Raw genomic sequence first — 16,498 nt, 5'->3', positions numbered from 1 at the left:
GATGGCATCAAGACAACAATAACTACAAAAACAATTAAAAACAAGGGCAACAAAATGGAAAATAAAAAAAAAACTAAGATGCTGTTTTAATCTTTTCAACGTTAAACCTTTGGGGCCTGCTTTGCTTTTCTTGCTCAGCTGGAGTCGTACTCAGGTATTACATATTGGTGGAGGTACTTCTCTAGTCATTGTTAACACAGTGCTCTAGATAGATCCAACTCCTTACTTAAGTCTCCTGAAGTCCTCCTTGTCGTTGCCACTTCTAGGTGCAGTCTAGGACTGTGTTTGACATTATCTGGTATTATATATTTCTGTAAACATGGATCGGCTTTCTTCTGTAAAGGTCAGATTTATCTAATAATGCAAAATGCTTCTTCAGTTAAAATGTAATTTGAAGAAAGCATGTGTGGAAAGATTTGAACTGGTAATGAATTTTCAAAATTGTATCACAATTCTGTTTCAAAATCACATGTGTTTTGCTATGTTTCATAGCTGTGCAGATTGCATCCAAGCTCTAGGCAAATTCTGACAAGGTCTGTGTCTTTTTTTTTTTTTTAATATTTATTTTATTTATTTATTCCCTTTTGTTGCCCTTGTTGTTTTATTGTTGTAGTTATTATTGTTGTTGTCGTTGTTGGATAGGACAGAGAGAAATGGAGAGAGGAGGGGAAGACAGAGAGGAGGAGAGAAAGATAGACACCTGCAGACCTGCTTTACCACCTGTGAGGCGACTCCCCTGCAAGTGGGGAGCCGGGGTTCGAACCAGGATCCTAATGCTGGTCCTTGTGCTTTGCGCCACCTGCGCTTAACCCGCTGCGCTACAGCCCGACTCCCTTTTTTTTTTTTTTTTAATATATAAAGAAATAAGCACAGATAGAGAAATTGAGAGGTGAGGTGGAATTTGGGAGAAAGAAAGGAACATTTGCAGCTCTGCTTCACCACTTACGGTATTTTCCCCCTGCAGGTGGGGGTCAGGGGCTCGAATCCCAGTCCTTGAGCTTGATAATGTGGGCACTCAACTGGGTGTACCACTGCCCAGCCCCCAGGGTCTGTGTCTTAATCATAAATGATGGAATAAAGGAGCTAGGGAGCTGACTTTAGTGGTAGAAGATGTGCAGTACAGATGTGAGGCCTTGGACTTGATCCCTGACACCATATAATAAGAAAGATATGGGAAATTATAAAAAATGGCAGAGCAGTGCTCTGTTGTCTCTTTCCCTCTCTGCTTCATCTTATACAAAATTAAAATTAGGGTGCCAGGTGGTGGCACAGCTGGTTGAATGCACATGTTACAGTACACAAGAATCTAGGTTCAAGCTCCCAGTCTCCACCTGCATGGGGAAGCTTCACGAGTGATGAAGCAGTGTTGCAGGTATCTCTCCATCTCTCCCCCCCCCCCTCTCTCTCCCTCTCTCCCTGTCACCCCATCCCCTCTCAGTTTCTAGCTGTCTTTATAAGGTAACAATAAATAATAATGAAGATTTAAAAAAACAAGCTGGAGGTAGTTCACCTAGCAGAACACATACTTTACCATGGGTGAGAGGGAACCTAGGTTCAAACCCCTAACCACCACATGGGAACAGCTTGCAAAAGGGAACCTTCACAGGCAGTGAAGTTCCTTTCTCTCTGCCTCTGTGTCTCTCACTCTCTAGCTGGGTTTTTTTTTTTATTAAAGAAAGAAAAAGTGGAATCTGACATCTTTGTTAGGTTATGAGACCAGTAGGAAATTGAGATTCAGTGTTTTTAATATATCACTTACAGATTACCAGGCTAGCATGAGGGTGTTTCTTCCTGGGCACATGCTCTCTGGGTTGGAGAGAACTCGACCAGAGCCAACCTGGGCTGCTGCTTACTCAGTGACACGGGAAGAGCGGGAATGCAGTGTGTCTTTACTGATCAGAGGCAACACTTTTATATATTCAGAACCAGAAGTGGCAAGTCGGAAAAGGACATGGCTAGGAAAGGGGGTGGAGAAAAGGAAAGAGCAGGAAGGTAGAAAGCTTCCATAGCAACTGTTGCGAAGGTTTTAACCGGTGGGATTAATTAATACCCTGCAGGCAGGGTGGGTCTCAGGCAAAACGATTATGTAAATAGACCATAGTATCAGCAATGGAGGATGGAGCGGGGAAGGGGGGGCTGGCTTGAGGCTCAACAACAAATATTATATAATAAGCTATTCAAATTTGGGGAGTTATGGGGGCCTGTCATACCTCCTGTATCTCATATTTCAATTCAGTTCTATCTAATGTAATGTAATATTAAGATACATGAAGAAAAGCAATAAAAATAAACATTGAACCTTACATCTCAGGCTCAGGAACCAGAAATAGTCTGAGAAGCTTAATGGAATCGAAAGGGACAAGTTGGGGGCTGCACTTGTTTAAGTGCACTTGGTGCCAAGGATCCCAGTTCGAGCCCCTGGCTCCCCAACTGCAAGGGTGACACTTCATGGGTGGTGAAGCAGATCTGCAGGTGTCTATCTTTCTCTCCCCCTCTCTTGTCTTCCCCTCCTCAATTTCTGTCCTGTCCAACAACAGTAGCAGCAACACCAGTAACAACAACAACAATGGGGGGAAATGACTGCCAGCGCACCCACTGCTGTTTTTTGTAGGGCAGGCACTGAGCCCCAACAATAAATCTGTAGGCTGAAAAAGAAAAAACCAAAAAGTATAGAAAAGGACAAGTTGAATGAGTCTGTAGACTATGTTCTCTTTATTCTCTAGGAGTAGATTGCTTTTATGGAGAAATAGAATTTGTTTAAAGCAGTTAATTGTTCTTGATATCACATTTGTTCAGTTTAATTATAAAAGACAAAATTTATCGTGCAAAAGGATTTGATGTGACAGATGCTTCAAAGAAGAAAATTTGTGTTGATTTTCTTACAATTCTGTTACAAATAATCCCACACAGCAGCTTCTTTGTTCTAGCTATGTGACAGTCATGCCAGACCATGTGTTAGTGCCTCTGATTGTAAGGAAGAGCTATCAGTGTGTTTTTTACCCTAGTGGCTTCATGCTTCTGCAGTCCTTATTTCAGCTTGACACATCTCCATTATTCACCTTTTCTGTCACCTCCCTGGGGATAAGTAGCCAGCGAAGGTGACCTCTGTGTTCTGGGATGTACTAAGTATTCCCTTATTACAGAGTTAAATATAGTGAAAACTTGCATGTGAATTCCTCTTTATTCACAGCCTCTCTGGCCTGAGAATGTTACTTCTAACAATGCATTCATTAAAAAAAGTGATTGGAAGATTTCAAATGTCATTGGTGAGTGGAGGACATACTGAGACCTATATGCCCCACACTTCACCAACTCTTGATATCCTGCCATAGCCCTTAGACTGCCTTGCCTTCTCCGTTTCTCTCTATGAAAAATAACTTTTTCAAGTCTTATATGTAGGCTGGGCAGGCAGCATAATGGTTCTGCAAAATATCTTTATGCCTGAGATTCTAAGGTCCCAGGTTCAATCCCTACCACCATCATAAGCCATAACTAAGTAATTGGGGGGGGGGGGTCCTGTCTCTTATTAAAATTTAATTTTTTTAAAATAATTATCTTACATAAAGACAAATTATTACTTCTTCATCTTCGTTTATTTATAGATTATAAAGACAAGGGAATAGTCAAAATATCTGCCAACTTTGCACCTGTCATGTAGAAAGATCTCACTGTGTTGCATCCTATTAGATATTATTTTCAGTCTTTTCTCCCTTTCTGTGGCAGGGCTATACCAAGTCCATTGATATTTGGTCCGTAGGCTGCATTCTGGCAGAGATGCTCTCCAACAGACCCATCTTCCCAGGAAAACATTATCTCGACCAACTGAACCACATTCTGGGTAAGGTCCCAAAAACTCTGGGGGCTAGATTGACTCAGTCTTACCTACCCATAGTTTAATCAGAGTCATTTCATTAGATTAAGAGACCACACAATTTTTTTCTTCCTTTTTTTTTTTAACTGCTACCAAGGTTGTTGCTGGTGCTTTGTGCCAACATTAGCAATCCACTGCTTCCAGCAGCCATTCTTTCTTTTTTCTGTTGTTTGACAGAACAGAGAAATTGAGAGGGGAGGAGGACATAAGGAGACAGAAAGACAGACACCTATACACCTGTTTCATAACTCATGAAGTATCCCCTCTGCAGATGGGGAGCAGAGGCTTGAACCTGGTCCTTGTCTATGGCAATGTGTATACTCAGCTGGGTGCACCACCACCTGGCCTCCTTTATGACAACTTTTTTTTGTTTGTTTCTTTATTGGGGAATTAATGTTTTACATTTGACAGTAAATAGAATAGTTTGTACATGCATAACATTTCCCAGTTTTCCATATAACAATACAAACCCCACTAGGTCCTCTGTCCTCTGTATGACAACTCTTAAAGCTTTGGTAGACATGAATTTTCAATCTTCCTTGATTTAAAATGTTAACCCTTCTAATAAATTGTTAGCTTACAAAGGTAAGTATTGGGAGGTGGGGAGCCAGGTGGTAGCACAGTGGGTTAAGTGCACATGGCACAAAGCACAAGGACTGGCATAAGGATCCCGGTTCAAGCCCCTGGCTCCCCACCTGCAGGGGAATTGCTTCACAAGTGGTGAAGCAGGTCTGCAGGTGTCTATCTTTCTCTTCCGCTCTCTGTCTTCCCCTCCTCTCTCCATTTCTCTCTGTCCTATCCAACAACAACGACATCTACAAAAATAAAACAACAAGGGCAACAAAAGGGAATAAATAAATAAATATTAAAAAAAAAAGTACTGGGAGGTGGTTGGAAATATTGATGACCTGGGTCCTTCTGCCCACCAGCTGCTGCCATGGGACTTGTTTGCCCTGGAACTAACTCTGAACAGCTTACCATTTTATCTGATAGGTATTCTTGGATCCCCATCACAGGAAGACCTGAACTGTATAATAAATCTAAAAGCTAGAAACTATCTGCTTTCTCTTCCACACAAAAATAAGGTGCCATGGAACAGGCTGTTCCCAAATGCTGACTCTAAAGGTAAATACTTCATTTGTTACTTTCCTTAGGCTTCTGTTTTGTTTGTCTTACTTGTCACATTGTTAACTAGCCTGAAAAGGTCATTTATGAGACTAATAAATAGTGCCTTACTTAATGCTCACTTTTATTTTGCTTTCTATTTTTTTTTATTTCTTTATTGGGGAATTAATGTTTTACATTCAACAGTAAATACGATAGGTTGTACATTTCCCAGTTTTTTATATAACAGTACAACCCCCACTAGGTCCTCTGTCATCCCTTTTGGACTTGTATTCTCCCCCTCACCCCCCACCCTAGAGACTTTTACTTTGGTGCAATATGCCAATTCCAGTTCAGGTTCTACTTGTGTTTTCTTTTCTGATCTTGTTTTTCAACTTCTGACTGAGAGTGCGATCATCCCATACTCATCCTTCTGTTTCTGACTTATTTCACTTAACATGAATTTTTCAAGGTCCATCCTTGAAAAGATCGGCTGAAAACGGTGAAGTCACCATTTTTTTACAGCTGAGTAGTATTCCATTGTATATATATACCAGAATTTGCTCAGCCACTCATCTGTTGTTGGACGCCTGGGTTGCTTCCAGGTTTTGGCTATTACAAATTGTGCTGCCAAGAACATATGTGTACACAGATCTTTTTGGATGGGTGTGTTGGGTTCCTTAGGATATATCCCCAGGAGAGGAATTGCAGGATCAGAGAGTAGGTCCATTTCTAGCCTTCTGAGTGTTCTCCAGATTGTTCTCCACAGAGGTTGACATTCTCACCAGCAGTGCAGAAGGGTTCCTTTGACCCCATACCCTCTCCAGCATTTGCTGCTGTTACCTTTTCTGATGTATGACATTCTCACAGGAGTGAAGTGGTATCTTGTTGTTGTCTTTATTTGCATTTCTCTGACATTCAGAGACTTGGAGCATTTTTTCATGTGTTTCTTGGAGTTTTGGATCTCTTCTGTGGTGAATATTCTTTCCATGTCCTCTCCTCATTTTTAGATGGGGTTATTTTTTTTTTCTTGTTGTTGTTGAGTTTGGCAAGCTCTTTATATATGTTGGTTATTAAACTCTTATCTGATATATGGCCTGTAAAGATCTTTTCCCATTCTGTGAGGGGTCTCTTGGTTTGGGTAGTGGTTTCTTTTGCTGTGCAGGAGCTTTTTAATTTGATGTAGTCCCCATTGGTTTATACTTCCCTCTTTGTAATTGGATTCATTTCATTGAAGTTGTCTTTAAAATTTTGCAGAAAAGAATTCTGCCAATATTTTCCTCAAAGTATCTGATAGTTTTTTGTCTAACATCCAAGTCCTCACCCACTTGGAATTTACTTTTGTATTTGGTGAAATAGAGTGGTTCAGTTTCATTCTTCTGCGTGTTTCAACCCATTTTTTCCAACACCATTTGTTGAAGAGACTCTGCTTTCCCCATTTAATTGTCTGGGCACCTTTGTCAAAGATTAGATGTCCATAGGTGTGGGGCTTTCTTTCTTTTTTTTTTTTTTTTAAGGTTTCAAACTTTTCTCTTTGAAAAGGTATCTTACAGTACATACAAAAATACTCTGAAAATACATACAACTTCACTTATAAAATACTGAATCAACATATTACAAGAATTACATGGCTATGGATTTCAATAAATTGAGCATGCTTTTCATGAAACTTTAAAAAATATTAAGAAATGCACTAAGAAAAAGCAGTATAAAAGACAACTCATGTAGTTAAGTAAAAATTACAGGGAAGTCAGGCACAGCAGGTTAAACGCACGTGGCGTGAAGTACAAAAACCAGTGTATGAATCCTGGCTCCCTACCTGCAGGGGAGTCACTTCACAAGTGGTGATGCAGGTCTGCAGGTGTCTATCTTTCTATCTTCCGTTCTTCTCTCCATTTCTCTCTGTCCTAACAATGACAACAGCAATAAAAAAATAAGGGCAACAAAAGGGGAAATAAAAATAAACAATAACAAAAATGCCTTCAGATGTCAGTAAAATCTACTGCTTTTTTTTTTTTTTTGTAATAAAAAGGAAACATTGACAAAACCGCAGGGTAAGTGGGGTACAACTCCACACAATTACCTCCACCAGAACTCTGTATCCCATCCCCTCTCCTGATAGCTTTCTTGTTCCTTAACTTTCTGGGAGTATGGACCCAAGGTCATTGTGGGATGCAGAAGGTAGATGGTCTGGCTTCTGTAATTGCTTCCCTGCTGAACATGGGCATTGACAGGTCCATCCAGTCTCCCAGCCTGCCTCTCTCTTCCCCTAGTGAGGCAGGGCTCCGGGGAAATGGAGCTCCAAGACACATTATTGGTGGGGCTGTCTATCCAGGGAAGTCTGGTCGGCATCATGCTAGCTTCTGGAACCTGGTAGTTGAAGAGAGTTGACATATAAAGCCAAACAAATTGTTGAACAATCATGAACCTAAAGGCTGGAACAGTGCAGATGAAGAGTTGGGGGGTCCTCCATTCTGTAGATAGCTAGTAGGCATATTATAGTTATATTCCAAAGGGCCTGCGGCTATACTAGTTTGTTCCCCCCCCAGCCTGAAATCTGATAAGTGGGTGGATCCTAGTTATTGTCTGGGGAGATGATGTCATGGCTAGAAAAAGGACCAGAAACTGGATCAGGGAAGAGAATAGCTCCCAAATATGGGAAAGGGGTACAAATATTGTTGACTGTAAACCCCATCTATTTGATGTGATCTGAGGCCCATATTCAGCTTAGGAGTCTATGTGACCTCTGCATCCCTGTAGATCTGAGCTCACATTCTGTGGTCATGAGTAGGAACACTCCAAGCTGCCCCAATATCGACCCAACTTCCTCAGGTGTAGCATAGAGTATGTTGTCCATCCTACCTTCGGAAGATGGAACATTCTCTACCGTTGTTGATCCAAGTTGAGGGCAAGGTCTTATGGGGAGGGGCCCACAAAGGGGTCTGTTTTGTGGTTCCAGATAGAGATGACTGGTAACATTGGAGAAAGGGATTTATTCAAGGTCTAGGTCCATCGTGTCTGTTTGGGAATCTCGGGACTCCCTGAATAGGGTCCCAGAATCCACTGCTTCTTTTCACATGCCTAGTTCAAGAGAAAACCTTTTTTGAAGTCATAGGGTAGGTAAGGGTCAGGAATTATCATGCCAACTTAATTGTACACCTCAAAAATCTTATAGATGCTGGATGAGTTGCTCTTCAGTAAAATATACCAGGACATCTAGCAAGAATGGCATGAGATAGGATATGGAACAATTTCACCATTCATATACTGACTTTCAGTATCCTGGTTACATTTTGATTCTTTATATAAAGATGCATTCTGAAGGCCTCCATAGGAGGCAAAATGTAGAGAGACTTTATATAATCACTGGGCTAATCCCTCCTGGTAACTCAACATTAGGACAGAAAGGGACAAAAATATAAAAACTTAAATATTCCAAGTACCTATCTAGAAAAATAATTTAAATCAACAGAATAGACAATAAGTACATTTACACAAATGAGAAAAACAGAAAAGATACTACACATTATTTTTCTCATGTTTCACAAAGTGGCTAAAGTAAATGTGTTAACATTTGAAAAATTACAAGACATTTTGTTGGTTTTATGGGTTTTTTTTTTTTTTTAAATACAGGGATTATAGCATGACTTTAAAAAAAAAAAAAAAAAAGTCTAAGACTTTCTTCTATCAGTGTCCAAGAAGCCAAAAACTGATTCCCTTAGGAGAGAAACAAGCATTGAAAGTTAGGCAGGGAGCCAGGTGGTGATGCAGCGGGTTAAGCGCACATGGTGGAAAGTCCATGGACCATCACCAGGATCAGATCCTCCCCACCTGCAGGGGGTTCGCTTCATAGGCGGTGAAGAGGGTCTACAGGTGTGTCTGTCTTTCTCTACCCCTCTCTATCTTCCCCTCCTCTATTTCTCTTTGTCCTATCCAGCAGCAACGACAGCAATGACAACAATAATAATAATGATGATCGACAAACAACAAGAGCAAAAAAAGGGAGAAAAATAAAATTTTTAAAGAAAAGAAAGTTAAGGCAGTAAAATCTCCAGTGCAAAAACATAATATTGTATGGGACAATTTGATAGCAGAAGATCCTCAAAAATGCAAGTAGCAATCAATGAGAGAATGCTATAGCATATGCAGGTCAAGGAATGAGGGTTTAAAAACCACTTCAAGGGTGGAGGGTAGACAGCATGATGGTTTTGCAAACAGACTCTCATGCCTGAGGCTCCAAAGTGCCAGGTTCAATCCCCCGTACCACCATAAGCTAGAGCTGAACAGTTCAGAGGAAAGAAAACACATCTCACAAATAGACTAAAATATACTCATATACTCATTTGTATGCATTGTATAAGATATGAGCATTGAAATGTTAGTAATTTTCCTTTTCTCCCACTTACCTTAGTAGCACGTGTCAGAAGATTTGATAATGTGCTCTGTGGTCAAGGCTGGGCCAGTGGGTGTTACACTTAGTGTAAAGTGGTTCAGTCTCTCGGCGGGGGGGGGCACTTTGGCAGTTCTGTCACATGCCTTTTGTCCCATAAGTTCTGGGTATTGAACATTTGTGTTTGCCAAGCAAATGGGGGAGAAAGTCGTGTTTTAATTTCTTTTGCTTTGAGTGAAATTGGGTATTTTTCCACATGCTTATTGAAAATGTCTGATTGTTTCTTGAACCAATAGCATTGTATTTTTTTCTTCAGAGGAGTACAGTTTAGGACTCCAGAATTACTCTACTGAGTGGGGAGGGATAAGTATTATTGAGCAGATGGTACTAGCTAGTTGAACAGCTGCTTGGAAGGAAAATCAATTTAAATTATTCCTCACACATCAAAGTAAGGAATGAAATATGTTTTAAAGAAATACTATTAAAAACTAACAACATACGACCAGCAAGATAGCTCACCCAAGAGGGTGCCTTTCCTGTGCATGTGATCCAGGTTGAGGGGCACACTAACTACATGGGGTACTGCAGTGCTGAGGTAAACTATCTGGGAAAAGCTCCAAATAGGGAAGGTCTGTGACCAAAAAAAAAAAGTAACAGTCTTAGTGGTTTTTGTTGTGGTGGTGGTGGTGCTGGTAGGAGCTCTTCATTTTGTTGTGGATAGAAACAGAAGGAGACCTGAAGCATTGCTTCACCAATTATATATCTTCACCCTGAAGCATAGACCATGAAGTCCTTATGCATTATTACTCATGCTCTATCAGCTGTGCCCTCTCTCTTTCTCTCTCTCTCTAGTCTGAAGCTTCCTTCAGTGTAGTGGGGTCCAGCCTTGAACCTGCACCATGCTTATGGTAGGCAAAGCAGCACATTATCCAAGTGAGCTATTTGGCCAGCACTAGTAGTAACAGTATTCAGTATTTTTTCTGACCTTTGCATAGAGAAATGCTATCTTCCTGCGTTTTATAAAGAAACCAAGAAATAAACACTAATGAAATACAGTAGCTTTGATCACATAAAAATTTCAAACTTGGGCCAGCGAATAGCTCACCTGGATAGTGTGCTTGCACTGACTGCTATGCACTCAACGCAGGCTGGAACCTGGTCCCCACTACACTGAAGTGCACTCAAAATTGGATTAAACAGCATTTCTCTCGAGGGGTAGCCGGAACTTTTAAATGGACTGTTTTTTTTATTAATGTCATCATTAGTGATATTAGGGTATAAAAAGCAAATTTCTAAAATCTCTGTGCGTAAGTAAGCTTGCATTAAGAAATATTGAGGGGGGAGTCAGGCGGTAACGCAGCGGGTTAAACATAAATGGCGCAAAGCACAAGGACCAGCATAAGGATCCGGGTTCAAGACCCCAACTCCCCACCTGCAGGAGAGTCGCTTCACAGGTAGTAAAGCAGGTCTGCAGGTGTCTTATCTTTCTCTCCCCATCTTCCCCATCTCTCTCCACTTCTCTCTGTCCTGTCCAACAACAACCACATCAATAACAACAACAATAATAACTACAACAATAAAACAACAAGGGCAACAAAAGCGAATAAATAAAGGAAATATTGAGGGGGCTCAAGAGATAGCTCACACACTCCTCGCTATACAAGAAAGAGTAGGATTCTTATATCAGAATGCTTTGGAAGCATTGTTTCAGTGGCCCAGTTAGTATAGCTAGGTCTTTTTCACTGACCTTGCTTAGAAATGCAAGGTAAGGGGGCCACCTGGTTGAACGCACATGTTACAGTATTTGAGACCCTGCCTCCCACTTGCATGGGGAAAGCTTTGCTAGTGGTGAAACAGGGCTGCAGGTGTCTCTCTGTCTCTATCATCCCTTTCCCTCTCGATTTCTGGCTATCTCTATTCAACAAATAAAGATAATCAAAAAGAAAGAAATGCAAGGTGAGGGTGGAGATGGCAGGTTGCAACCTTAGGATGAGTTCTGGATTGATGTAACAGACTCAAGTGATGATTGGAAGAGTCTGACAGATGACTTGCCCCAGGTTCAGAAAGGAAGGTGATCTGTGGGCCAGTAGGTGGAGTCAAATTCCTCTGTAGCACTCTCTAAAGTTAGGATACTGAAGAGGCATCAGTGAGAATCGGAGTTCATGGTCAGATGTAATCTCAACCTCAAAAGAACTCTTGGTCTTTATGGAGAATGAAACCTGTGTGCAAGTAAGCATATGCAGCGTGAGTCATGCTAAGTCGTGCCAGTTTATTGCTATATGGTGGGGGCAGGGACTCTTAACTTGCCAGCTGCTTCTCACTTTTCTCCCTTTGTGTAGTTGTGAATATTGTAGGAATAGCACTTGAAGTAAAAGGGGACTGGAGACCTAGCTAGTTTTCCTATAGGGAGAATATAAAAAAGCTATTTGTTTTGAAATTTTGCCTGGAGGTTCAACACTAGGATTTAACTTAAAGAAACTGAAAGACCAGGGACCAGCCAGCAACACACCAAGTTAGGCACACATAATATGAAGCACAAGGGCACTTACAAGTATCCTGGCTCCCCACCTGCAGGGGGGTTGTTTCACAAGCTGTGAAACAGGTCTGCAGGTGTTTATCTTTCTCTCTCCCTCTCTATCTTTCCCTCCTCTCTCAATTTCTCTCTGTCCTAGCCAATAAAAATGGCCTTGAAGGGGCAATGGATTCATAGTGCAGACACCAAGCCCCAGTGATAACCCTGGAGGAAAAAGAGAGAAAGAAAGGAACTGAAAGACCTATTTTAGAAATGGTTAAGTTGTAAAATAACCATTTGTTTTGTTGCCTTGAAGTGTATCCTTACTTAATACAAAAGAAAATATGTAAAGTGGGAAATACCTCTCCAGTGGTTTAAAAACAATGCTGTTAGAATCAGTGAGAGAAGTTGAAAAACAAGATCAGAAAAGAAAACACAAGTAGAACCTGAAATGGAATTGGCGTATTGCACCAAAGTAAAAGACTCTGGGGTGGGTGGGTGGGGAGAATACAGGTCCAAGAAGGATTCAGAGGACCTAGTGGGGGTTGTATTGTCATATGGGAAACTGGGGAATGTTATGCATGTACAAACTATTGTACTTACTGTTGAATGTAAAACATTAATTCCCCAATAAAAAAAGAAAAAGAAAAAAGGAATCAGTGAAGAGTCAGCCCTCCTGACACACATGTTGTATACTGAGCAAAAGGCAAAACAACTTGGATGCTTCTCAAAAAAGTCCTTAGGGAAATAAATGACTGTGAGCTCTTTTGGGAGGAGAGGCGTTTGGGTGTAGGAATCTGGGTCAGTTTTATTACTTGTATTGTAGGTAATAAGATTAAAGCTCTGCAAGGAATGTGTCCTATCTTCACACATCTCCCACATACTGTGTAGGATTGGGATTTGAACCAAACGTGTCAGAGCCTTGACTATTGTGCTGTAGTACCATAACCCCAACAACCTCCTCCATTTGTTTGTGACCCCCTAAGCCCCATATCAAGGCTGCAGGAATGAACACCTCTTTTGCCCTGGCTCTGCTTGAGTCAGGACCAGACATTTATGGATTCCCAGAATCGTTCTCATCACCAAAAGTCCTAGGCCCTCAAAGCACAATGTCATTATCCTCTACTTCCCCAAGGTACATTGTAAGTATACATTAGAAAGATTGAGGCAAAGATAAACTTTTATCTATACTACTTGTGGGCTGCAGAGATAGCATAATGGTTATTCAAAAGGATTTTCATGCCTGAGGCACCAAAGGTCCCAAGTTTAATCTCCAGCACCTCTATAAAATAGAGTTGATCAGTGCTCTGGAAAATAAATAAATACTATTGGGGGTCGGGTGGTAGCACAGCAGGTTAAGCGCACTTGGCGTGAAGTGCAAGGACTGGTGTAAGGATCCCGATTTCAAGCCCCCGGCTCCCCACCTGCAGGAGAGTCGATTCACAAGCTGTGAAGCAGGTCTGCAGGTGTCTGTCTTTCTCCCTCTCTGTCTTTCCCACCTCTCTCCATTTCTCTCTGTCCTATCGAACAACAACATCAACAACAATAATAAAACAAGGGCAACAAAAGGGAAAATAAATAATAATAAAAATTAAAAATAAATAAAAACTATTTGTAAAAATCCATTAAGAGTTCTTTAACATTTTTTCACATTTCACTTTATGGATGTGAGAAAAGTTATGGTATATGGAATTTCTCATTATGTCCAGTAAGTGGTTTCCCACATATATCATCTCTTATGAAATGTGCAGTATGATAAGTCACAAGTGAGCCAGAGCTGAGCTGAATAATTTGTGTGTTGCTTTGCAGTGCAGTTGACTCAGGTTCAAACCTAGCCCCCACCACATTGAAGAAAACATCATTGTTAATTCTTTCCTTCTCCCACTCCTCCCCCCACCTCTATCTTTAAAAAAAAAGAAAAGAAATCGAGACTGGATGGTGGTGCCCCTGGTTGAGCACACTTGTTTTTTTTGTTTGTATGTTTGTTTTTTTTATTGGGGAATTAATGTTTTACATTCAACAGTAAATACAATAGTTTGTACATGCATAACATTTCCCAGTTTTCCATATAACAATACAACCCCCACTAGGTCCTTTGTCATCCTTCTTGGATTTGTACTCTCCCCACCCAACCCACCCCAGAGTCTTTTACTTTGGTGCAATATGCCAATTCCAGTTCAGGTTCTAATTGTGTTTTCTTTTCTGATCTTGTTTTTCAACTTCTGACTGAGATTGAGATCATCTCATATTCCATCCTTCTGTTTCTGACTTATTTCACTTAACATGAATTTTTCAAGGTCCATCCAAGATTGGCTGAAAATGGTAAAGTCACCATTTTTCACAACTGAATAGTATTCCATTGTATATATATATATATATATATATATATATACCACAACTTGCTCAGCCACTCATCTGTTGTTGGACACCTGGGTTGCTTCCAGGTTTTGACTATTACAAATTGTGCTACCAAGAACATACGTGTACACAGATCTTTTTGGATGGGTGTGTTGGGTTCCTTAGGATATATCCCCAGGAGAAGAATTGCAGGATCATAGGGTAGATCCATTTCTAGCCTTCTGAGAGTTCTCCAGACTGTTCTCTACAGGGGTTGGACCAATTGACATTCCCACCAGCAGTGTAGGAGGGTTCCTTTGACCCCACACCCTCTCCAGCATTTGCTGCTGTTACTTTTTTTTTTTAATTTTTAAAAATTATTTCTTTATTGGGGAATTAATGTTTCACATTCAACAGTAAATACAATAGTTTGTACATGCATAACATTTCCCAGTTTTCCATATAGCAATACAACCCCCACTAGGTCCTCTGTCACCCTTCTTGGACCTGTATTCTCCCCACCCACCCACCCACCCCAGAGTCTTTTACTTTGGTGTAATATGACAATTCCAGTTCAGGTTCTAATTGTGTTTTCTTCTCTAATCTTGTTTCTCAACTTCTGCCTGAGAGTGAGATCATCCCATACTCATCCTTCTGTTTCTGACTTATTTCACTTAACATGAATTTTTCAAGGTCCATCCAAGATCGGATGAAAATGGTGAAATCACCATTTTTTACAGCTGAGTAGTATTCCATTGTGTGTGTATATATATATATATATATATACCACAACTTGCTCAGCCACTCATCTGTTGTTGGACACCTGGGTTGCTTCCAGGTTTTGGCTATTGCAAATTGTGCTGCTAAGAACATACGTGTACACAGAACTTTCTGGATGGGTGTGTTGGGTTCCTTAGGGTATATCCCCAGGAGAGGAATTGTAGGATCAGAGGGTAGGTCCATATCTAGCCTTCTGAGAGTTCTCCAGACTGTTCTCCACAGAGGCTGGACCAATTGACATTCTCACCAGCAGTGTAGGAGGGTTTCTTTGACCTCACACCCTCTCTAGCATTTGCAGCTGTTACCTTTTCTGATGTATGACATTCTCACAGGAGTGAAGTGGTATCTCACTGTTGTTTTTATTTGCATTTCTCTGACAATCAGAGACTTGGAACATTTTTTCATGTGTTTCTTGGCGTTTTGGATCTCTTCTGTGGTGAATATTCTGTCCATGTCCTCCCCCCATTTTTGGATGGGGTTATTTGTTGTCTTGTTGAGTGCACTTGTGAAAGAAAGCTTTGCAAGTGGTGAAGCAGTGTTGCAGATGTCTCTCTGTCTCTCCCTCTTTATCACCCCTTTCCCTCTAGATTTCTGGCTGTCTCTATCCAATAAATAAAATAAATACAATTTAAATAAAAAATAAATCTTTTTCTAAATTACTATGATATTTAATATAAATAAACTCAACTTTACAATTAAAACAAAATTTGACCTGAAAAATTATAATAAAAAGGTAGGCATATTTTATTTTTAAAAAAGCACTGCAAGCTTTGCGTCGTGGCAGTATCGTAGCCAATGAGGTTTATCCAAGGTGCGATTATTGCTAATTGAAAAAAGCACTTCAAATGAGTGAACATACCTAGTTTGAAAACTTGAGTGTGGACATAGATCTACCAAGAAAAAGAAAGAAATGTTATGACGAGAACCTAAGTGGAAGTTTTACCTTTTAAACACCTCTACCCATTTTGCCAACCACCCTGTTTCCCCCTTCTGGCAACCATCAGTTTATTCTGTTCGTCTGTGTGTTTGATTTTTTTGTTTGTTTCTCCAGATTCCACATGCGATATCATACAGTATTTCTGATTTATTTTACTTACTATAATGCAGCCAGTGTCTACCCATGTTATTGCAAGTAGCCAGATTTTCTTCTTGTGGGTGAATAATATTCTAGTTTGTGTGTCTGCTTGAATTCATAGCATCTTTTTTTTTTCTTTTTTATTTGAGAAAGGAGTAATTAACAAAACCATAGGGTAGGAGGGGTACAGCACCACACAATTCCCACCACCCAATCTCCATATCCCACCCCCCCTCCCCTGATAGCTTTCCCATTCTCTCCCTCTGGGAGCATGGACCCAGGGTCATTGTGGGTTGCAGAAGATAGAAGGTCTGGCTTCTGTAATTGCTTCCCTGCTGAACATGGGCGTTGACTGGGCAGTCCATACTCCCAGTCTGCCTCTCTCCCTAGTAGGGTGGGTCTCTGGGGAAGCGGAGCTCCAGGACACAT

General features: G+C 40.7%; 1 protein-coding gene and 1 pseudogene across 1 annotated transcript in view; both read left to right on the top strand.

The window, feature by feature from the left end:
- MAPK1 (mitogen-activated protein kinase 1) overlaps positions 1 to 16,498 on the top strand; it is an 88,306-nt gene that overhangs the window by 53,037 nt on the left and 18,771 nt on the right. Inside the window, exons 5-6 of the mRNA XM_007536444.3 lie at positions 3,724 to 3,838; positions 4,865 to 4,996. Of these exons, the coding sequence (XP_007536506.1) occupies positions 3,724 to 3,838; positions 4,865 to 4,996 (247 nt within the window). The remainder of the gene's footprint in view (positions 1 to 3,723; positions 3,839 to 4,864; positions 4,997 to 16,498) is intronic.
- On the top strand, positions 15,761 to 15,909 carry LOC132542648 (U4 spliceosomal RNA; annotated as a pseudogene).

The sequence above is a fragment of the Erinaceus europaeus genome, chromosome 1 (assembly GCF_950295315.1).
Source record: "Erinaceus europaeus chromosome 1, mEriEur2.1, whole genome shotgun sequence".
Classification (NCBI taxonomy): Eukaryota; Metazoa; Chordata; class Mammalia; order Eulipotyphla; family Erinaceidae; genus Erinaceus; species Erinaceus europaeus.
This window is presented reverse-complemented; position numbering and strand designations above follow the sequence as displayed.